This window comes from Perognathus longimembris, chromosome 15 (assembly GCF_023159225.1).
Source record: "Perognathus longimembris pacificus isolate PPM17 chromosome 15, ASM2315922v1, whole genome shotgun sequence".
Classification (NCBI taxonomy): domain Eukaryota; kingdom Metazoa; phylum Chordata; class Mammalia; order Rodentia; family Heteromyidae; genus Perognathus; species Perognathus longimembris.
This window is the reverse complement of record NC_063175.1, coordinates 12,616,476-12,641,130: the sequence shown is the minus strand read 5'-3', so window position 1 is coordinate 12,641,130 and position 24,655 is coordinate 12,616,476. Positions and strand designations below refer to the sequence as shown.

Below are 24,655 nucleotides of genomic sequence, written 5' to 3'. Positions count from 1 at the left end.
CTTAATGTACTATAGTATATACAGCATGTGACAGTGCTATCTTAGCTTAACCATACTAGCCACTAGTTGCACAAGACTAGTGATTTTATAAAAGAATGTATAATATTTCAAGTTTCTAAACAATATACTACTGTAAGACTTTATACATAATGAGTTTAAATGTATAACAGTAACAATATTAACTTCTGTTTCTTTCAGGGTAGCAAACATTACTAGTTTTGATCAGCACTGCTACAGAGACGAAAATGATGGCATTATAACGTCAGACATAGCTGGGGCATCACACTGTATATTGTAATTACTTCTTTAAAGAGTGAAATAAAGCCTGGTAGAAATGGCTCACACCTATTAGCCTAGCTACTCAGTCAGGACTCTGAGATCTGATTATCAAGTTTTGGAGCCAGCCAAGACAGACAAATCTGAAAGACTTTTATCTCTGAATTAACCAGAAATAATCTACAACTGAAAATGTGGCTCAGGTGGTAAAAGTCAGGTATGGGCAGAAAAGCCAAGTAAGAATGCCAGGCCTGGTGTAGCACTGACAGCAAAAAACAAAACAAAAAGCAAAACCAGAAAACGTCAATTAAAATCTGATTCCTCTAAAATGGGGAGAAGAAAAAAGTCATTTAGAAAATCTCATTACTTGATTTATTAAAAGTTAACATGGGGGCTGGGAATATGGCCTAGTGGCAAGAGCACTTATCTTGTATATATGAAGCCCTGGGTTCGATTCCTCAGCATCACATATATAGAAAACGGCCAGAAGTGGTGCTGTGGTTCAAGTGGCAGAGTGCTAGCCTTGAGCAAAAAGAAGCCAGGGACAGTGCTCAGGCCCTGAGTCCAAGGCCCAGGACTGGCAAAAAAAATAAATAAATAAAATAAAAATTAACACGGCAATATAAAGTAGAGGAAATTTTTAACATGTGGGTTATGAATACTTAAGAATTTGGCAAATAGAGAGCCAATAGTCAACCAGTTATAACTAGTATTAAACAAAAACCCGAGAAACAATGTCAGTTTAAAAAAGTGAGCCACATATATACGAACAATCTTCACTTCATCAAAATTACCTGTTGGAGGCCAGTGGCTGTGTATTCAACATATCCTTTATCTTTCGCTTTTTTCTCACATGACGTTGCTTTGTTGTTTTGAGTCTCTGGGGCTGAAGATTTGCTAGTTCCATTAGTTTATTCATTCTATATTTAACAGACAAAACATAAGTAAGAGTTCCTTATCTAGAATTTAATTAACACTGATTCGATTAAGCTTCAATTTTCATTTGGGTATTTAAAATAAATTATAGCATAATTTACTTATTTGAAATGTATTAAACACATCTCATAATATGTATGAATATGGAATGTATATGGAAACCAGTTTCACAAAAGCTCATGCTGTAAATGAATTGCCCCATTTGAATCTCACTTTCAAAATTAAGCATCTGCTTAATGATAATTTTCTCTACTTAAAATTGTTTTCTATAAACATTATTTGGTGCTCAGATGAAATGGCTAAACTTTATGTTAAATAACTGAACAAAGATATATAATAATCCAATACAAATAAGTTTATTGTGCTTTTCCAGGCCAATAGTAAAAACACCTCAGCAAGAGAGCAAATTGTTTGGGTTGAAAAACATTTGATATGTAACTTCAACAAACAAATCCTTTAAAAATAATGGTAACTACTACTTGAAAACTAAATTTTCAAATATTGCTTTGAAATAGCTTACAAGGATCAATAAGTAAGTGATAAGTGATAGTTTGATAGTTTCTATCTAACATTTTTCCACTAAGAATATGAACAGCCAGGTCTTGGTGGTTCGTACTTCTAATAGCTACTGAAGGGGTTGACACATGAGGAGCAAGGCTCTAAGCTAGTCTGGCAGGAAAGTCTGTGAGACTTGTCTTCAATTAACCACCAAAAAACAAAGAAACACACATGGGGTTAGGAATATGGCCTAGTGGCAAGAGTGCTTGCCTTGTACACATGAAGCCCTGGGTTCGATTCCTCAGCACCACATATATAGAAAATGGCCAGAAGTGGTGCTGTGGCTCCAGTAGCAGAGTGCCAGCCTTGAGCACAAAGAAGCCAGGGACAGTGCTCAGGCCCTGAGTCCAAAGCCCAGGACTGGCCACAAAAAAAAGAAAAAGAAAAAGCACACGCGCACACACGCGCACACACACACAGAAATAGAGCTGGCTCAAATGGTAGAGCATTGGCCTTATGGAAAAAAGCTCAGGGGTAGTGTCCCTGACTTCAAGCCCTAGGACTGACACACACACACACTATATATAATTAATATTTAGAATATATTTGTCAGAGTATTTTTATGTCTTCCACAGAGCAGGAGCTTAAAATCCAACAATAACAAGTTTTATTTACCGTGTAATAATACTTTGGGTTTTATTTTTGAAATCTGAGAGGAAAACAAATATAGCTATTTAAGAAAGCACAGAGAAGTGGAGAAAAGGTTGAAGTAAATTTAAATATTTTTTTCTCTAAAAAGGGGAAAACGTAAACCTATGTTGTACGTTTCTAAAGCCTTTAATCAATAGATGCTTACCAAACTTTTTCTTTAAAATTTGGCTATTCAAAGCCATTCATCTACACTCAAGCTATTTACTGAGTATACTAAACTTGTAAAAGTCAAGTATATAGCAGGTAGTTTTTATTTTACTGTAATTTTTTTCAAGTTTTTTTTTGTTTGTTTGTTTTTTTGCCAGTCCTGGGCCTTGGACTCAGGGCCTGAGCACTGTCCCTGGCTTCTTTTTGTTCAAGGCTAGCACTCTGCCACTTGAGCCACAGCGCCACTTATGGCCATTTTCTGTATATGTGGTGCTGGGGAATCGAACCCAGGGCCTCATGTATACGAGGCAAGCACTCTTGCCACTAGACCATATTGTCACATTTCCAGGAGACAGAGAGAAGCAAGTAATCAGCAGTTGTCAGTGCAGAAAGGTTTGTTCTTGTTCATTACTCACTATGAAGTAATGGTAACATTTCACACTATATCGCTAAATAGAAATCAAAACAAAAACAAACAAAAGTGGGGTTCTCAACTGTTCTTAGTTATCATTACATTTATAAAAACAGGCAAGCTCATGGAGGATAATTAAACAAATGCAACATTTTATACTACTCTTTGTTCAGCATTAAATTTCAATGCAGAATTGCCAACTATGTTAAAAATTCCTATTGAAGGCGGAGGAAAGATGGCGCCGAAAGAATAGGGAGGCACCCCGACTCGCACCAACTGAATAGCGAGCTGGGAACTCCAACACCCAACACTCCACCAAGAACCCAGCAAAACCAGCATCCAGAAGCAGTGGAGAAACGCAGGAAAACAAAAAGGAGCAAAAAAGAAGAACCGAAAACCTACACAGAGCCGGAGATTCACCGGGGCACCCTCCCCCCACCAGCCGACCCTGGCCCAAACAGGGTCAGGCTGGGAAAGGGGAACCCGGCGATCGGCAGACAGGTTGCCAGGAGCGCAGAATCCATATAGCGGGAGACCCCAGGGACACAAGGCAGGGTGTGGACCAAGACACACACCGGCAGCGACGAGAAGGTTGGGTCCACACCGGATTCGGACAAGGGAACCCAGCGCGGCAGAAAGAGGGAACGGGGGAAGCCACCACAACACTTCGCCAACCCCTGAAGGGCCAACGGCTGCGCGGGTCACACACACAAAGCAGCAAAAGTGAGTCCCCCATAATCCCTTCCCCCAACGGGAGACCCAAGCCCGACAAAGAAGCTATATCTCCCTCCCTTCCCCTCCCCACTCCCGTGGGAACAAAGGACCCCCAAATCAGGCGGGAAGCTCCCATCAGGCGCTGGGAAGCCAGTCTAGCAGGGGAAGGGCGGAACAGCCCCAAGGCCCCACAGGTTCCTGAACTGGCAGAACCGGCCCCGCCCCCTTCCCAACAGGGGCCGGGGACGGCCGGCAGGGCAAGCCCCACCCGAGGAGCCTGGACCTTGCGGACTCTTACAACTAAAATCACAGGCGCTGGTGGGCAATACCAGCCCAGCAGGGACACCTGAGCCTGATCACGTCCCCCCCCCTCGCAGCGGAGGCGAGGTCTGAGGGTGCCAAGCCACACCCGGACAGTCGATCCCACTGGGCCCCACACATACTGCCTCCTCCCCCAACGGACTCGCGGGAGGGCGCAAGCACAACCCAACAACCCAGGGCTCGCTCTGGGAGGCAGACCCCGCTAAAGTGCCTGTTGTAGGGGACTCACAGTGCACAGGAGGGCGGGAGCCCGGCGAAAGCGCCCGCTCTGGTAGGCGTGCCCTGCACTGGTGGGCGGGGCCACAGCGACAGCACCTGCTGCCGTAGACACGCCTACACAGAAGGGAGGGAAGACCTACACAGAGCTCCAGATGCACAAATCACAAAGAAACATAACTCAGTTCATCAAAGGACAAGCCAACTCGCCAGCTCCAAAAAGCAGCACGACTGAAGAGGAGATGGAGAATAAAAAAGCAAATGAGGCCATGTTAACAGGAATGATCGAAAGCGTCAGAAATGAAATCAGAAAACAATTCCAGGAGTTTAGAGCGGAAATCTGGAAGGACACCCAGGAAGCCAAGAAAGAAATGGAAGCAAAACTGGATACAATGCAAGCCTCGTTTAAAGAAATGGAAGCAAAAATGGATACAATGCAAGCCGCCTTTAAAGAAAATCTCCACACCCTGAGAATTGAAATGCATGAAAAAATAGATTTAAAATACAACTCTTTAAAGGAAGAAATTTCCACGATCAGAGCTGATATGACAACCATGAATAGCTCTCTGACATCCATAAACTCCGCAATTGAAACCATAACACAAAGAGTTGACCATATGGAATCCAGAATCTCTCGCCTGGATGATGAAGCAGCTGACAACAACCAGAAAATGACCACACTCCAAGAAAAGGTGAAGCTTCAGGGAAGATTAATCCAGGAACTAATGGACAAAGACAAGAGATATAATCTGCGCATAATTGGAATAGAAGAAGGAGCCGAATATCAGAGCAGAGGGCTTAATCATGTTCTCAATAAAGTTATTGCAGAAAACTTCCCCAATCTCACAGGGGACCACATCCAGGTAACCGAAGCCTATAGGACACCTGGCAGGCCAGACCCCAGGAAAACCACCCCAAGGCACATAATATTCAAGACTACAGACCTCAAGATTAAAGAGCAAATTCTGAATTCAGCCAAAGCGAAGAAGGAAACTTTTTTCAATGGGAAGAGGATTCGAATAACATCCGACTTATCCACACAAACCTACCAAGCTCGAAGTGGGTGGAAGAACACCATCCAAGTACTTCAGAATAACAATTTACAACCTCGGATCAAATATCCAGCGAAACTGGAGTTCACATTCGAAGGGAGAACCAGATCTTTCCACACCAAAGAGAAGCTAAAGGAGTATGTGAATAAAAAACCAGCCCTACAGCGAATATTAAGAGGGGAAGCCCACCCAACAGAGATCGTAAAAGACACACAGACAGAATCAGAAAGAAACTTCAATAGCCAAAGTCCAGCAGAAAGACCAGCTCACTAAAGACAAGAAGAAAAAAAAAAAAAAAAACAGGAAAAAACAGCCCAACAAGAAAATGGAAGGAGAAAAAACACCCTTATCCTTGATCTCTTTAAATATAAATGCCTTAAACTCCCCGATCAAGAGGAGCAGACTGGCAGAATGGATCCGCAAACAAAAAGTTGACATCTGCTGTCTACAAGAGACCCACCTTACAGCAAGGGACAAAAACAGGCCTCGAATGAAAGGATGGAGCAAGATCTACCAAGCAAATGCACCCACCAAAACGGCAGGCGTAGCCACTCTGATCTCAGACAAGCTGGACTTCTCTTTAAAGTCCACTCAAAAAGACAAAGAAGGACACTACATATTAATACAAGGAAAAATCCAGAACCAAGACATCACGGTGATAAATGTATACTCACCGAACAAAAGAGGCCCGACATATGTCAAGCAAATTCTCACAGAATTACAGAGCAAGATAGATGCAAACACAATCATAGTGGGTGACTTTAATACTCCTCTCTCTCCAAGAGACAGGTCCAACACCCAGAGGATTAGTAAGGGAGCTGAGGACCTAAATAACACCATTTCCCAAATGGATCTAACAGACCTATATAGAACCTTCCACCCTACAGAGACCCAATACACCTTCTTTTCAGCAGCCCATGGATCATATTCCAAAATAGACCACGTCATAGCCCACACAAAGAACCTCAGCAAATACAAAAGTATTGACATCATCCCATGTATTATATCTGATCACAGTGGATTAAAGGTAACCCTCAACAACAAAGGATACCACAGAGCCTATACACACTCTTGGAAGCTAAACCCCACGCTGCTATCCAACACTTGGGCCACAGATCAAATTAAAGATGAAATCAACGAATTCATAAGCCACAATGACAAAGAAAACACATCACAAAGAAACCTATGGGACACAGCTAAGGCAGTACTGAGGGGCAAGATCATTGCACTCAGCACCCACATTAAAAGAATGGAAGCAGAGCAGGTGAATACCCTCACGATGAAACTAAAACAACTGGAGAAACAAGAAATGACAGAATCTAAAACGACTAGGAGGGGAGAGATTACAAAGATTAAAGAAGAGATAAATCTGATTGAAAATAGAAAGACCATTCAACAAATAAATAAGACTAAAAGCTGGTTCTTTGAGAAAATAAACAAAATTGACAGACCCCTTGCAAGACTCACAAAAAAAAGAAGAGAAGAGACTCATATTCGTAAAATCAGGGACTCCACAGGAAAAATTACAACAAGTACACACGATATTCAAACAATCATAAGGAGCTATTTCCAAAACCTCTACTCAGCAAAAAACAATAATTTTACAGAAATGGATCAATTCTTAGAGAAGTACAAACTGCCCAAACTGAACCAAGAAGAAATAAATCAACTAAATAAACCAATAACTTACGGTGAGATACAAGAGGTAATCAAGAACCTCCCTACTAAGAAAAGCCCAGGCCCAGATGGATTCACCAACGAATTCTACAAAACCTTTAGTGAGGAGCTAATTCCAATACTCCTCAAACTCTTCCGCGAAATAGAAACGGAGGGAGAAATCCCAAACTCATTCTACGAAGCTAATATCATACTCATCCCCAAACCAGGCAAAGATCCAACAAAAAAAGAGAACTACAGACCAATATCACTAATGAACACAGATGCAAAGCTCCTCAATAAAATATTAGCTAACAGGATCCAGAAAGTGATCAAGAATATCATACATCATGACCAAGTAGGCTTCATCCCTCAGTCACAAGGATGGTTCAACATCCGTAAATCAATCAACGTAATTCACCACATAAACAGAACTAAAATCAAGAATCACATTGTTATCTCAGTCGATGCCCAAAAAGCCTTCGACAAAATACAACATCCATACCTATTAAAAGCTTTGGAGAGAACAGGAATAGATGGAACATTCCTCAAAACAATAAAAGCCATATACAACAGACCAACTGCTAATATCATATTAAATGGAGAGAAACTTAAATCATTCCCCCTAAACACAGGAACAAGACAAGGATGCCCACTCTCCCCACTTCTGTTCAACATAGTGCTGGAATCCCTAGCCATAGCAATAAGGCAAGAGGAGGACATCAAAGGGATCCACATCGGCAAGGAAGAAATCAAGTTATCCCTATTCGCAGACGACATGATCTTATATCTCAAGGACCCAAAAAACTCAGTACCCAAACTCCTACATCTAATAAACCAATTTGGCAAAGTAGCAGGATACAAAATCAATCCACAAAAGTCAGCAGCTTTTCTGTACACCAGCAATAGACAAACAGAAAAGGAAATTATGGAAACAATTCCATTTACAGTAGCCAAAAAAAGAATAAAGTACCTAGGGATCAACTTAACCAAGGACGTGACGGACCTATTCAATGAAAACTACAAAAATCTAATAAGGGAAATCAAAGAAGACACAAGGAGATGGAAAGACCTCCCATGCTCATGGGTAGGCAGAATCAATATAGTGAAAATGGCCATATTGCCCAAATTGTTATACAAATTCAATGCAATACCTATCAAAATCCCAGCCACATTCTTCACTGAAATAGAGAAACCAATCCATAAATTCATATGGAACAGCAAAAAACCTAGAATAGCCAAAGCAATTCTAGGCAAAAAACATAGTGCAGGAGGTATCACCATACCAGACTTCAAGCTCTACTACAAGGCCATCATAACAAAAACAGCATGGTATTGGTATAAAAACAGATCGGAAGACCAGTGGATTAGAATTGAAGACCCAGAAATAAAACCACACTCTTACAGCCAACTGATATTCGACAAAGGAGCTAAAGACATACAATGGAATAAACATAGCCTCTTCAACTACTGGTGCTGGGAGAACTGGGCAGCCATATGCAGAAAACTCAAAGTAGACCCAAGCCTATCACCATGCACCAAGATCAACTCAAAATGGATCAAGGACCTCAACATCAGACCTGAATCCTTGAAACTACTGAAGGACAGAGTAGGAAAGACACTAGAACTTATAGGCACAGGAAGGAACTTCCTGAATAGAGTCCCAGGGACACAACAAATAGGGGAAAGACTCAACAAATGGGACTACTACAAATTAAAAAGTGTCTGCACAGCTAAGGTCATAGCCACCAAAATAGAAAGACAGCCAACGATATGGGAAAGGATATTTACCAGCACAGCAACAGACAAAGGCCTGATATCTGTCATCTACAGAGAACTCAAAAAACTAAGCCCCTCCAAGCCCAATAAACCTATTAGGAAATGGGCAAAAGAGCTAAAGCGAGACTTCACAAGAGAAGATATAAAAATGGCAAAGAAACACATGAGGAAATGCTCAACATCCCTGCTAGTAAAGGAAATGCAAATAAAAACAACCCTGAGATACCACCTCACCCCAGTTAGAATGGCCTATACTCTGAACTCAGGAAACAACAAATGCTGGAGGGGCTGTGGGGAAAGAGGAACCCTTCTCCATTGTTGGTGGGAGTGCAAATTAGTACAACCACTTTGGAGAACAGTATGGATGTTTCTCAAAAAGCTCAATATAGACCTACCCTATGATCCAGCCATACCACTCCTAGGCATCTATCCTAAACAGCAAAACCCAAGATATCAAAAGGACATTTGTACTTCCATGTTTATCGCGGCACAATTCACAATAGCCAAAATTTGGAAACAACCCAGATGCCCCTCCACAGATGAATGGATCCAAAAAATATGGTACTTATACACAATGGAATACTACATAGCGATTAGGAATGGTGAAATATTGTTATTCGCAGGGAAATGGTCAGAACTCGAACAAATAATGTTGAGTGAGACAAGCCTAGAACACAGAAAACAAAGGGGCATGATCTCCCTGATATATGACTGTTAACAAAGGGAGATGGAGAGACAGTAGAGACCAAGTCTGTGAACACTGTATATGTGCTTGATACATTGTATATTGCATATGGGTCTACCTGACCTAGACAAGGGATGGAAAAACAGGTTTTAAGATATCACAAGAAATGTACACACTGCCCTACTATGTAACTGCACCCTCTTTGCACAACACCGTGTAAAAAAAAATTTATGTTCAATTAATAATAAAAAAATTTTTTAAAAAATTCCTATTGAAGAAAGATACTGTATTTACTGTCATTTTGTAGTTTTAGCATCATCCACCTTTGACTTTTAACATTTTCCAAAAAGAGAGAACATGTATGAATCACTACATCCGTATCTCCTAATATTGCTGACTATTTTTGCCAAGTCTGTTTGGGTTCTGACTCATGTCAACCAGTCCTTTGAGTAGCTGGCTTTTGTGAAATTTCCTAAAATTCCTATCACTTGGTGAATAAAGACTTGGAGGACAGAGATCAACAAACTGAAGGCTAAGGACCAACAGTTTTAATGGAATACAGCTACACACACACATTTAGGTATTGGCTTTGGCTGCTTTGCTACTAGAATAGTAGACCTGAGTACCATTTGTACTAGAGACCACCTACCTCACAAAATCAAAATATTTACTCTTTATAGTTTGACAGAAAATGTTTCACAATTCTGGTACCGAGTCAGGTAAAGATTATATGCCTGAACATCATTAACAATTCACTATTCTTTTCAGAATCTTTAAATAATATATGTAGATTGTGAAGAATAATACATTTAAGCCAGGCGCCAGTGGCTCATGCCTATAATCCTAGTTACTCAGAAAACTGAAAACTGAGGATTGTGGATTGAAGCCAGCCTGGTTAAGAAAGCCCACGAGACTCCAAAACCACCGAAAAAGCTGGAAGTGGAACGGTGGCTCAAGTAGCAGAACACTAGCTTTGAACAAAAACAAGCTCAAGGGCAGAGTTTAAGCCACAGAACCAACAAAAAATTCTATGCTTTGTTCCCAAATTTTTCCTACTTTCCTAGTGTTCATTCTCAGGTCATACTCTGTAGATACTATATATGCTCTGGATGTTAGATGTAGGAAGATTGAGGACACATTCAAGTGCCTCCAAATTTAGAGGAATTATATGTAAAGTACAAGAAAAACACGAGTATCTTCTTCAATTCTGATTCTTAGAACTGATTCAGATATCTGGTAATACAGACCTCTGCCGGTCCTCGTTATCACTGCTCTCATATTCTGACTCTACACTAGATAATTCCTCATCCTCATCTGGCAAAGGAGGGTCCTCAGGTGGTCGAGGAGATGTAGGAGGGAGGGGTGCATGAAGAGGCATATAGTCTTCATACTAATAAAAGAAAAAAACAAACAAGAACATTTGCAATCTGTTGTTTCAAAATAATTTTCATATAAATAGTTGATACTTGGTACTCATCAGTAGAACTACCATTTGATATGAATGCTTCTAATTTCTTGTCAGCTCATGAAATTCTTTTATAAATTCAAATGCATTCTAGAATGCCTACAATTGCAGAATACTACTTAATCACAACATTTGCTTTGTCCTCTTGGGAGATCATGTAGACTAAATATGCAAAGATCCTTAGCATTTCATCATGTAACCAAGTTGTAGCCAAAGAAAAGATATAGAGCTTCCGTACATAATCCTCACTGCTTTCCTAATCTGCAGATTCTTTGGTAATGCCTGCATCAATCTGGGAAGGCCATAACTCAAGATGTTTTTCTCAGTGACTCTGAACAGAGTATCTCCCTATGGTAGTTTTGAAAAGGCATGATAAAGAAATAACTCATTGTATTTAAAGACTAAAAACCTAAGTTCGGTGTGTCCACAAAAGACGGTACTGTGCTTACAAATAAAAATTATGAAGCAAATCGCGCATAGAAAAGAAGACAACCCTAAAGTAAGTTTTCTTCTATTTGGATCTTTTTTTGTTTTTGTTTTGTTTTTGCCCAGTCCTGGGGCTTGGACTCAGGGCCTGAGCACTGTCCCTGGCTTCTTTTTGCTCAAGGATAGCACTCTGCCACTTGAGCCACAGTGCCATTTCTGGCCATTTTCTATATATGTGGTGCTGGGGAATCGAACCCAGGGCTTCATGTATGCGAGGCAAGCACTCTTGCCACTATGCCATATTCCCAGCCCTCTATTTGGATCTTAACTGTTAAAATAATTGTGCACTACAATGATCTATAAATGATATTATACTGAAATAATTTCAAGAGCAGAGAGAGCTACTCTAAATTATTTGAAAAATTAATATAGCAACTTCTTTTTTTCATTACCAATTTTCTGGAAACTGAACTCAATCTTATACTGGCAAAGCAAGTGCTCTACAAAGAGAGCCATGGCCTCAAAGCATTCTTGCACAGAAAACATAATGAACATATTACCAACTAGTAAACATATTACTAATTTTGCATATCTTATAAGAAACAACTATTAGTACTAAAATCACAATGATCAACTTTTGTGTAACTTAAATCATCAAATGTAATTAAAGAAACATTAGAAAATTTTTGGTTTCTACAATCAACTACATTTTTCCATTCTCTGGCTCTCTTCCACTTTCAATTATCAGCTATAACATCAGTACCAAATTTGTATTTCTTCCTTATTTTCAATGAATATTAGATGTTCTTAAAATACTCTGCAACTGACTACTTATCAAGGGCAATTTGGCTCTTGAAAATTCTCAGCTTTCTCTTACCATGGGGGGTCGTGCAGTAATGGGTCCAAAAGGTGTAGGTAAGTTCATTTTATTCATGAGATGAAGTACCTTAAGGGAATAAACCATTTAAAATCATACTTTAAAAATGATGATTTGACTAAATATTGCAGTAACACAAGTGATAAATTTACTTCAAAGGAAGGTCATCTCTTGCCTTTCTAATCCCAAGACCAGGTGGAAACAAGGCACTGGTATATCTTAGAATGGTTGTCTTCCTAAAACATTAGTCAATTCTACAAGTACAATTATTCACATTAATAAGAGTCTCACATTGTACAATGTGAAACTTACTGAAAATATTTTCTTAACATTGATCTTAATTAGTGTGGGTTATAAAACAGTACATTAAACACCAATTTCCTACTTCAAAGAAGTAACTTGTTGCTAAAAATTTCAACCATTTGCTTAGGGGTCTACTATGTCTATTCCTTTAAAAATATCTGTATTTTAAAAGTATATTCTAAAGTAACAGAGAATTACCACAAATGGCACTTTTAAACTTACCTTCTCTTTAATAATATCAATTTATAATACAGTTTATTACTGTATTATAGTAGCATATTACAAAATTTCATTACATTTAAAACTGTGCATTGCTTCCTTTCTGGAATTTTTCTGATTCACAATAGCACAAGAATCAGCATGAAATCAAGCTACATAAACATATAGCTTGCAGGAAAATAAGCGTTATTTTGCATACCTGTACATAGAATTTAGGCACACTTGCCAAAGCATTTACGATATTTGCTAGGATCGAACTTGAAGGTGGTGGGTACATATACTTGAGGCATGAATTTAATGGAAAGGTCAATCTACCAAAAAAAAAAAGTTAAATGTCTACAATATTTTAATATATCACAACAATATTACAAGTTATTCCATATTTATTTTTAATAACTTAATAAAGGTTTATTTAAAAACTTTTTGAATTAAAAATTTGAAGTTATATAAGATAGTTAAAATTATTAAAATGAATTAATAAAATATTTTAATATCTTAACATCCTATCATTAATATATTTTAGTTAATAGATGATAGAGAATATTTTAGTTAATAGATAATAACACAAAATTTACCAGTTTCTTATTTACTGAACTACTTTTGAAATTTAATTTCTCTTAAAAGACAAATTGCCTTCTGATGGCATTAAAGAAAAAGAAGGCAGGTTTATCAGAGCTTAATTATAACTGACTATTTAATATAGATGCTTTCTTTGAAATGAATTCAGTAACAAACTCATAAATCAAAATGTTCATACAACACTTTAAAATTACAAATGACATGTATGAAAATATCCTTAAAGATGATCTTATTTATAGACATCATACAGAGAAACAAAACCAGAACAACAAAAAACAAAAAATGCAAACCCATGGTTTGGTGCAATTCCATTTTCTATTGTTAAAAAACCAAGCTCTTTCTTTTCTTTATCATCTTCAACAGTCTCATCAGACCTAGAACACGTAGAAACAAATTGCTCTTATCTTTGTAAAGAGTAAAAACTGCACCCATAAAAAGACAAATGAACGTTGCAGATATAGCATTATAGTAATAATTCTATTAATAAACAAAGAAAAATTTCAAGCATTTCTCCAGGAAAACCAGTAAAACTGAAACTAAGAAGTATTTCATCCTTTACTGAATGCTTCTTACATTACTATTGCACTAGATATTCCATTTTTATTTACATTCCACAGCCAGTTTATAAATATATAATCATATAACTCAAATTTCTATAATGTATATTTTGTCCAAAGTCAACCCAGATTTTTTTTTGCCAGTCGTGGGGCTTAGACTCAGGGCCTGAGCACTGTCCCTGGCTTCTTTTTTTTTTTGCTCAAGGCTAGCACTCTGCACTTGAGCCACAGCGCCACCTGTGGCCATTTTCTGTTTATGTGGTGCTGGCGAATTGAGCCCAGGGCTTCATGTATGCAAGGCAAGCACTCTACCACAAGGCCATATTCCCAGCCTCCACCCAGATTTTTGTAATTCAATCAAGTTCCTAAATGATGCAACTCATTGAGGGACTACACTCTAGAACTTCTAGGACCCACAATTGTAAAGTATGTTTGTAAGAGCCATTTAACAAAGAGTTATAGGCAGGAAACTATAGTCTTCAATTTCAAAAGCCTTGCCTATCTATGTTTATCTCTAATAAAAAAAGTTATACTGCATGTTGAAATCTGATACCCCAAAATTTGAAACGTTTTGAAAGTAGACCTGGTACCCTAAGTGGAAAAATCCCACACCTGACCACACACAAGAGGTCAGTCAAAATTCAGGCACACTAAATGTATCTATGTTCCTAATGCACTTATCATACATAAAATGAACTTCATGTTTAAGCATGAATTGTAGACACAACGTAACTTACTATGTAATGGCAAGTATTCAAAATACTTCTAAATCATTTAGAATAAGGGACAATTAAGCTACAGTTGTCTCTTTGACTGTTCACTCCATTTCCTTCCCACTTCACAACATTTATGTTAAATTAGACAGGTTAAATCAACACTCAAGCACCTCAGGCACAATTAGAATGAAAAAATGTACTAATCTACCATTTTAAATTATTATAGAGACATGCATATCCTTACAGTTTCAAATTATTTACTTGCTACTCTGAAAACCAATACTTATAGAAATGATTTTTTAAAAGTATTTTAGAATGGTAGAAAAACCTGAATATCTACATACCTTTTCTTTTTCTCAGTGTTTGATGTTTGACATGGGGAATGAACTCGATCATGTTCTTTTGCAAATTCAACAACTAAAGTGTGACCTAAAAGTTTCAGCTGATGGAGTCTTGTCAAGGCCTTAAGTTAGAACAAAAGTAAAAAATTTGACAATTGTACCAAAAAATTGCTATCATCATATAGAGAAATATACATTTTTGACTGTTAATATGATAAACTCTCCTTAGCTGTTTTATGTCTATCTTAATATGAACAAATCAGGTCTTTATTATACAATATGTAAAAATAATAATAATACATTACATAATATTACATGTAATATTGATATATTACATTAATATGAATGTATCAAAGAACTACTTCCTGTAAGTCAGCAAAATAAAAATGTGTTCAACTACAACTCTCTGCAAATTCTGCTAATTAACCAAATTTAAATGAAAACACTGTGCATATGACTTTTTTTTTTTTGGCCCGTCCTGGGCCTTGGACTCAGGGCCTGAGCACTGTCCCTGGCTTCTTCCCGCTCAAGGCTAGCACTCTGCCGCTTGAGCCACAGCACCACTTCTGGCCATTTTATGCATATGTGGTGCTGGGGAATTGAACCCAGGGCTTCATGTATATGAGGCAAGCACTCTTGCCAGTAGGCCATATCCCCAGCCCCCTGGCTTTTTTTTTTAAACAGGTTCTACTTAAGTCTTTTCTCCTGGCTAATCTTGCTTTGGGTTGCAGAAATAATTCCATTCTTGACCTTGCCTCAGCTCTAGAACAATATTTTTAAATGTTTAGCATGTCTGTAAATCCCAGCTACTACATATGCAGAGATCAAAAGAATGTACGTTCAAAACCATCAAGAGTAGGAGGAACCCCCATCTCAACCAACAGCTGTGCGGTGTGTTTACCAATCACACTTGCTACAGTGGGTAAAGTAAAATAGGAAAAATATGGTCCAGGCCAACCTAGGCAAGAAACAAAAAAAGCCTATTTCATAAATAACTTGAACAGCTGGGTGCTGGTGTCTCACACTTGTAATCCCAGGTTCTGAACAGGCTGAGATCTGAGGAGCGTAGTTTGAATCCCAGGCAGGAAAGTCCACAATATTCTTATCTCCAATTAATAAGAGCCAGAAGTAGAGGCTCCTGCCTTGATCAGGAACAATGCCTATGTCTATTGTTATTAAATACTTCTTGGAAGCAATCCGAATTATTTCTCAAAGTTAACAGATGACATAAAGTTAATTAAAAATACCTCTGCAAACACCTCTTTCACCAGTTCCTCATGAAAGCTAGTATATCTTGAACTGAAAATTTCCTCACTCCAAACTCCATCAACGCCTACATAACCTCAAGGAATATATCTATCTCCCTTTGTCTTCTAAGTATCTTCTTTAGTAGGGAGTTAATCCTGCGTTGGCCTCAAAAATAGCTTTCTATTTTGTCTTCTTCCTCTAGTATTTTTCTACAACCAATCCATGATATAAACTCTACCAGGTATTTTTCATGTCTGATTATATTTTTAGCCAGTTCAAAACATTAAGGGGCTAGGAATATGGCCTAGTGGTAAAGTGCTCGTCTTGTATTCATGAAGCCCTGGGTTCAATTTCTCAGCACCACATATAGAGAAAAAGCTGGAAGTGGCACTGTGGCTCAAGTGGCAGAGTACTATCTTTGAGCAAAAAGAAGCCAGGGACAGTGCCCAGGCCCTGAGTTCAAGCCCCAGAACTGGCAAAAAAACAAAACCAAACAAAACACTTACTAAACAAAATTCAATACACTCCTCCACTTAGACTCTACATTTTTCAAATCCTATTTCCATTCCAACCCTTAGCTCCTGCCCTACTTACAACTTTTTTCATATGTGGTAGCTTTACTTGCCCATATACCTGGAAGTACAACCTCCACATGTTTTCCTCTTAAAAAGCAGTTAAATAATCAATGGTCTAATTCACAGTCATCCCATTGCAAAAAAAAATTCATTGGAAAAATACCTTTTTTTTTTTTGGCCAATCGTGGGCCTTGGTCTCAGGGGCTGAGCACTGTCCCTGGCTTCTTCCCGCTCAAGGCTAGCACTCTGCCACTTGAGCCACAGCGCCGCTTCCTGTATATGTGGTGCTGGGGAATCGAACCTAGGGCCTCGTGTATCCGAGGCAGGCACTCTTGCCACTAGGCTATATCCCAGCCCGGAAATATACCTTTTAATACTTAAAAACAAGCCAACTGTAGTGGCTCACGTCTGTAATCCCAACTACTGGGAAGGGAGCAGGTTCAAGGCTAACTTGGGCACTGGTAGGGAGACTGTCTCAAAAGCACAATAAAAGCAAAGAGGTTGGGGCTGGGGATATGGCCTAGTGGCAAGAGCGCTTGCCTCGTATACATGAGGCCCTGGGTTCAATTCCCCAGCACCACATATACAGAAAATGGCCAGAAGTGGCGCTGTGGCTCAAGCGGCAGAGTGCTAGCCTTGAGCAAAAAGAAGCCTGGGACAGTGTTCAGGCCCTGAGTCCAAAGCCCCAGGACTGGCCAAAAAAAAAAAGCAAAGAGGTTGAAGGTATTTTGAACTCAATTCATGGAAAATTTCCCTGGCATGACCAAGTTCATTCCTCAGTTCCAAAAACAAAACAAAACAAAAATACCTAAAACATCTTAACTCATAAAAATTACAAATAACTACCCATTTCATACTCTTAACAATTTGACATGTTAAATTATAAATGAAGCTAATTTTAATTTGCTTTATATCTAATATTCTTATATTCAAACACTGCACAAACTCTAGCATCTGACAAATTGTATGTAGCATGCTGGGTAAATGCTTTTGAATGGAAAAGACATTTTTAAAAACTACAACTTAAGAATACCTAGCAGGGGCTGGGGATATGGCCTAGTGGCAAGAGTGCTTGCCTCGTATACATGAAGCCCTGGGTTCGATTCCCCAGCACCATATATATAGAAAATGGCCAGAAGTGGCGCTGTGGCCCAAGTGGCAGAGTGCTAGCCTTGAGCAAAAAGAAGCCAGGGACAGTGCTCAGGCCCTGAGTCCAAGGCCCAGGACTGGCAAAAAAAAAAAAAAGAATACCTAGCAGTTTTGTGCTAAGATTTGATAATTGTTCATAATGGTACTAGTTTAAAAAGCAAAACAAAAACCATACCTTTATGGCTGCCTTTTCATTAGGGAAAGTAGCAAAAGCAGTATGTTTCTGTAATAGAGTTAAAGTACAAATTACTTCCAATATAATCGTCATTTCTCATAAAATAAAAAGGTTGACATTTTGCTAGCTGAATAATTTCATACATTAACTGAGAATGTTAACTAATTTAAGCCAAGTGGTTAACTTTGGGCTTTTCTTGGTATGACTTCTTTGAGAGGAAAGCTACAAAGCCTTTCAATGGAAAAATATACAAGCACAAAGCAGTATGTTCTATATATTCAAACAGTTCAAGCCATCAGCAGTTTGAAAACCTCTACTACCTATAAAAGGCAAATTTTAAAACATCTATATATAAAGTAGCTTCAGTTAAAAGACACTTACAAGATCTTAACCTTTCTTTTATGCACTCAAAGGCCAAGGTGAGAAATATCCAGCCAACAGAGAAATCACTCAGGATATGTTCCTTCTGAGTTTTACTTTTGTAATTAGTTTCAACAGAAGTCTATATTTACATGTAAGTTACAAATATTTTAAAGCTATCAGGAAAAATTCAAATCATCCTATTACTGGTAACTTCCTGCCAATATTTATAAAAAATGCTTGGGGCTGGGAATATGGCCTAGTGGCAAGAGTGCTTGCCTCCTTTACATGAAGCCCTGGGTTCAATTCCCTAGCACCACATATACAGAAAACAGCCAGAAGTGGCGCTGTGGCTCAAGTGGTATAGTGCTAGCCTTGAGCAAAAAGAAGCCAGGGACAGTGCTCAGGCCCTGAGTCCAAGGCCCAGGACTGGCCAAAAAAAAAAAAATGCTTGAGTACATATATCACACAATTGAATGTTGAGATGGCCAAATAAGCCAATCAGAGCTGACACAAATTATAAACTGATCAACACGGGTCTTTCTTCTAAGGTGGCGGCACATTAGAATCTCCTAAGAAGATTTTAAAACTATTTACTTCTGAACTCAGCACAGAACATCTTGCAAAACACAGTGTCCTCATTGATACTTTAATAAAAAGAAAACCATGCAAAATACTCTGATATTAAAAAAAATTAAATAAGTATACCCCTCAAGTGGAACCTTGTAACTGTGAAACATATTGTTCCCTAAAGAATTCTGTCTGGAAATCTTTGGGAAGACCCTCCTTCTCAAAAATCGAAAAACAGGTCTTAGATCTCATTTAATTGTAACCTCGATTACTGAAATTTTCTTCTCTTCCTCCTCCCCCCCTCCCCTTGGTGCCAGTCTTGGGCTGGAACTAAGGGTCTGGGTCTTGAATTCGGGGTCTTTGGGCGTTTATGTTCAAGACTAGGGAGTCAAAGCTCCACTTTCAGCTTTTTGGTGTTTAACTGCAGGTCAAAATCTGACAAGACTTTCCTGCCCCAGACTGGTTTCAAACTGTGATTCTCAGCCTCTTGAGTAGCTAGTAGGATTACAAGAGGTAAATCACCAGCGTCCAGATTCTTCTTCATTTTGATCTCTGTCGTAAACGGGCTTCTAAATGAACCCAGGATTTAATTTATTTATATATAATTTATATATATGATTAAAAAAACCCGAAAATCCATTGTAAGAGTACTCTGCACCTAACACAAATTACACCCAAACACAAAAAGATATTAGGAGATTCGCGGGACAGGTTTAAAACTATAGCCGGGCGCCGGTGGCACGCGCCCGTAACCCTGGACCCACGGGAGGCTGAGGGCTGAGGACCTCGGGTGGAAGCCAGCCTGGGCAGCAAAGTCTCTCCAACGAACCACTCCAAAATCAGAAGCGGCTCAGGGCGGTGGAGCACTAGCCTTGAGCACTTGAGCACCGAGGCTGAGGGACAGCGCTCAGACCCTGGGTTCAAGGTCCACGACCAATCCTTCCCCCACCACCCCCCCCCCAAAAAAAAAAAACAAGAAAGAGAAAGACTACATAAACAAGCGCGTTCCTCTCCAGCTGCGCTCTTCTTTCTGCACGCAGTGCCGGGATGGGACGATAGCCAGGTCTGTTGTGGTTATTATCACTATCTGAATATAAAGGTGGAAGGCCGGGGCCGAGCCCTCCGCACGCCCCGCCCCGCCCCGCCCCGCCCCGCCCCCCCTCCTCCCGGGGCGCAGCGCGCCGGCCCCCGCGCCACCCCGATCTCAGCGCCCGTCCCGCGGACTCCGGCGCGGTTCGCGCCCTTACCAGTCGCCCCTTATCCGACAGGACCCGCACCGACTGCGCCCCGAAGTATTTCAGCAAGTCCTCCTTCTCCTCGGCGGTCAGCTCGGCGGGCAGGTGCCTGACGAGGAGGGTTCGGTCGCCCCGGCAGGGCGCCGGCGAGGCAGAGCCCGGGCCCCCTCTCGGCAGAGGCAGCGGCTGCTCGGAAGCCGCCATCTTTCCGCTGGGAGATAAGATGAAATAAAATAACAGCTGCCAGAAAAGAAAATGCACCTAACCCGACGCGAGCAGCCCAGGTCAAGGGCGCAGCCCTCCACCGCGGAGGCGGGAAGAGCCGGAGCCTCCTCACGCGGAGGGTTCTGGGAAGCCAGGAAGTCCCGCGAGAGCGGCCTCCTCGCGCGGGAGGGCGGGGCGGGGCGCGGCATTGCGGAAGAAGCTCCGCGGAAGGAAGGTCGGCCGGGTGCTGAGTGAAGGTGAAAACGTCGTGGCGGAAATTCCAGGAACGAGCCGAAAGCATTAATTAAAAAAGAAAAGAAGCGAAAAAGTGGCCCGGAGAGCCGCGAAGATTACGGGGGGAAAGTCGGGAACAAACAAGGAAAGTGAAAACTCCGTCACCGGTGGATAGGGGGGTCCCAGCTGCACTGCGCGTGCGCACCCGGGCCTAGCCTGAGCTTCCTGGCCGAGTTGACCCCGGTCCTGGGGTTTTAATCCCGCCCTGGGGCAGCGAATCTTGGTCTCCCTGGGCGTGGTGGGGCGTGGAAATAATAAGTGTGTTCTTACAGTCTGGGAATAGGAAAGCCCTAAGGTCACATATTGAGTATAGAGGATAAAGGATTAAAAATATAGACTTTTGGGCTGGGGATATGGCCTAGTGGCAAGAGTGCTTGCCTCGTATACATGAGGCCCTGGGTTCGATTCCCCAGCACCACATATACAGAAAATGGCCAGAAGTGGCGCTGTGGCTCAAGTGGCAGAGTGCTAGCCTTGAGCAAGAAGAAGCCAGGGACAGTGCTCAGGCCCTGAGTCCAAGCCCCAGGACTGGCAAAAAAAAAATATATATATATATATATATATATATAGACTTTTGTTTCCTTCAATCAGTAAGCGCATTAGCAGTTGGTAGACCCTTGGCAAGATCTGCTTCAAAAAATTGGCAGCTTCCAGGAAGAGGTACTCTTAAAATCTGTAAACACACACACACACACACACACACACCATGTAAATACTTTTCTCCCCATTTTGTATTCCAGGACATGGAATACATAAGAGATCCAAAGAGATGTAAATTACTCAACTATTAAATGGTAGAGGCAGGTTTGATCCCTGGTAGGATTTGCTCCCTAGTATTCTGACTTGTGGTTTAGACTGTTAATCCCCTTTTCTGCCTCGATTCTGAGTGCCGTGCAGTAAAGATCATTCCAAACAAATTAGAAATGTAGGCTTTCCTCCAGGTCCAACATAGGTGCAGATGCTACAGTCTGAAAAGCCATGGGGTCTCCTCTGAGACGTTCTTTTATTTGATACATTAGCTCTATTGGAGGGACCAACTTCCCAGTTAGTAGGCAGGAATAGTCCACATGAACCTTACAGGATTGTTGTGCATGAGTGTGTTGTGTTTGTTCTTGTTCTCTGACAATATAGAAACAAAGGTCAGGAATGGCAAGTACAGTTATACAGAGTTCATCTTTTGTGGTCACAACTCCAGATGTTTCCTTATATAATCCCACTCAATCATAAGCCCTGCCTTCTCTTCCTCTCCCTGTTTTTCTTCTCTTTCCACACACCTTCATCTCATTCAGGCAGGCACTCTGCTTCCCCCTCCCCCCAATAAACTTGTTCTGCTTGAACCATATGGTGTCTGTCTCCTTTTGGAGAACATTGCAGCAATATCTCTTAATGAAAACATGCATGAATCCATTTTTACGGTTTTTTTGTGTATCACCAGTCCTGGACCTTGAGCTCAGGGCCTGAGCACTATCCCTGGCTTCTTTTTGCTCAAGGCTAGCACTCTACCACTTGAGCCACAGTGCTACCTCTGCCTTTTCTGTATATGTGGTGCTGAGGAATCGAACCCAGGGCTTCATGTATAGGAGGCAAATACTTTACCACTAGGCCATATTCCCAGCCCCTGAATCCATATTTATAACCACCTCAGCATACTGCAGTTGAGAATTACTAGTGAGACCTGAAGAATTTTCTACTGATACATCACAATTGAGACAGAAACATAACTTTTCTCCTACTTAGTTGCTTTTATTTGTTTTTTCCATAACAGTATCTGGAGCAATTGCTTGCTGATCACAGCTAGACAGAGGAAGAAAATGGAGGTAGACCAAAGGTCTACCTAGTAAGGAACCATGCAGCATATGAATCACCTTTCTTATTCCTAAAAGGCCCTCTGAGGTCCTTTCTTAGACGGTCATGCATTACAAAAAGCTGAAAAATAAGCCTTCCTACTTCTCCCTCTTGCTTTGAGGTGGGAAGAATCAGCCAGAAGGGATTTGCAATCTAGTTCTCAGCTTTTGTGAGAGGAGGGTAGTGCACTTGGGAAGACCTCCAATAGCCAGTAACTACCACTTAAAAAATAAAATGAAAGATACAAAGAGGGAGGGATCCAAGTATGGAATTGTTGGTTGGTTGTTTGGTTTTTATTTCATTTTGATCCTGTCTGACTCTGTCTGCTGTCTTGGAATGTAATATATAAATTATAGGGAAATAGCATTAGGGGAAATTCTGTTGTAAAATATTTCATTTTGTAGCAGGTACTGTTCTTTTTTAAATATTCGACCTAATGGCTATAATTTTAATATCTTGTTATATTTAAGTATTTATTAGTAAAAAAATTGAAATATATTAAACATTCAGGGAAAATGGTTCAGCTAAGAAATGACAATAGTATAAAGACTTGTCTTTTTGTAAATAAAGCCCTCTAACAATATATGAAAAACAACAAAAACACACAACTAGTTTGGTTAATTAATTGAGGGGAGAAGAAATCTCTAAAGTCATACACTATTAGAAACTTTGTTTTTGAAATCACATGACCTAGGGTTCTGGTTGCTAGGACAATATTAGGACCTCTGACTTGGTCCATAGCTCAGCCCACAAAACTCACCTTGTGTAACAAACACTTTAAGACCCCTAATTTTCTCTTATAGGTTTCCATAAAAGTGCTCATAAACATACTGATCTTTGAGCCAGACATCTGGTTCAAAGTCCTGCTAACTAAAGGCTTCCTCTGGCAAAAGTAAGCACATGATGCTTCAGCAAGGTCTGGCCCCAAAGGTGCATGGGTAATCTCAATTCCAGACTACTAAGTCTCTACAGGGAGTCTGTGCACAGCTTTGCAATAAACCTGGGCATGTGCAAATGCATAATTGTTCCATAAGCTACATCTGTCCATCACTGTGTCCAAGAGTTCCTACCAAATGAAGAGCAGCCCACACCTCTCCCTGACATTTAACTCCTCAGCAGACAAAGGGTTTAATGCTATAGAGCCTTGCTCTTAAGCCCCCTGCTGTCTTGTAGTGATCACACTTTGTCTTTAACATAGTACCATTTTCATTATGCTTCCTGTCTTGATCGAATTATTCTATAGCAAGCAAAAGAATGTAAAATAAGATGCTTAAATTCTCAGTAACATTTTTAGGTTTAGCTGCATGCCTTTCTGATAACACATTATTGCCCTATAGAGTTGAGTTTCTCAGATGCTGTAACACTGAAAGCAGCCTTGAGCTTCAGATAATGTATTTAAAGACAAGATTTCACATTCATCTTAGAACCCTAAACCCACAACACAGGTCAGTATTACTTGCTAGCATAGTCGTGCTTTTTTTTTTTTATAATACTGAAAAACTATTCATTTCAATTTTACTTAATCTCTTGTTCCCAAGCTCATTGGAACACAAGCTCTTCCTCTGTTTTGGTGATAGGTCTCACAATTCTTCTGTGTAGTTTCTTTTACTACAACTAATTAATAAGTCTAGTATGTCAGGCTATCGATGTGACATATTTTGTGGTATTTAAGCAGATTTATCAGTAACTTAGTATTTTCTACACCCATTCTCAAGAACATCAAAATGAATAGTGCCACATTAGATGGAAATAAGCGTGGAAATGAATTGTTACAGGCCACACATGGACATAGTGTAAAGGACATCTTATATATTTTGTTGTAACATTTATACTTTCACTAATAAAATTTGTAAATTTGATTCACCATTAGATTACATTCTTATCTTTTTACCTATAATGTTGTGGTGCCTGTTGACCAGATAATTCGTTTTGTCCATTCTGAACACCTTAAAATGAATGTGATCTTTGAACATATCAATGATATTATGTTACTTCTCTACGACTGGTTTATCATCACACTAAAGTTCTTATCTGTCATGTATTCACAGATATTTCTTCTAAACTCTTCTATGCCATGACTTGACTGTGCATTTTACTTTTAGTCAATCTTGCGG

General features: G+C 40.0%; 1 protein-coding gene across 1 annotated transcript in view; it reads right to left on the bottom strand.

The window, feature by feature from the left end:
- Rnpc3 (RNA binding region (RNP1, RRM) containing 3) overlaps window positions 1–20,535 on the bottom strand; it is a 32,281-nt gene extending 11,746 nt beyond the window's left edge. The window contains exons 1-9 of the mRNA XM_048363775.1: window positions 20,442–20,535; window positions 20,211–20,411; window positions 18,034–18,081; window positions 14,890–15,008; window positions 13,563–13,646; window positions 12,893–13,004; window positions 12,172–12,240; window positions 10,651–10,793; window positions 1,071–1,196 (exon numbers count right to left, since the gene is read on the bottom strand). Coding sequence (XP_048219732.1) covers window positions 1,071–1,196; window positions 10,651–10,793; window positions 12,172–12,240; window positions 12,893–13,004; window positions 13,563–13,646; window positions 14,890–15,008; window positions 18,034–18,081; window positions 20,211–20,402 — 893 coding nt within the window. The 5' untranslated portion in view covers window positions 20,403–20,411; window positions 20,442–20,535. The remainder of the gene's footprint in view (window positions 1–1,070; window positions 1,197–10,650; window positions 10,794–12,171; window positions 12,241–12,892; window positions 13,005–13,562; window positions 13,647–14,889; window positions 15,009–18,033; window positions 18,082–20,210; window positions 20,412–20,441) is intronic.
- Between the last annotated feature and the right edge of the window lie 4,120 nt (window positions 20,536–24,655).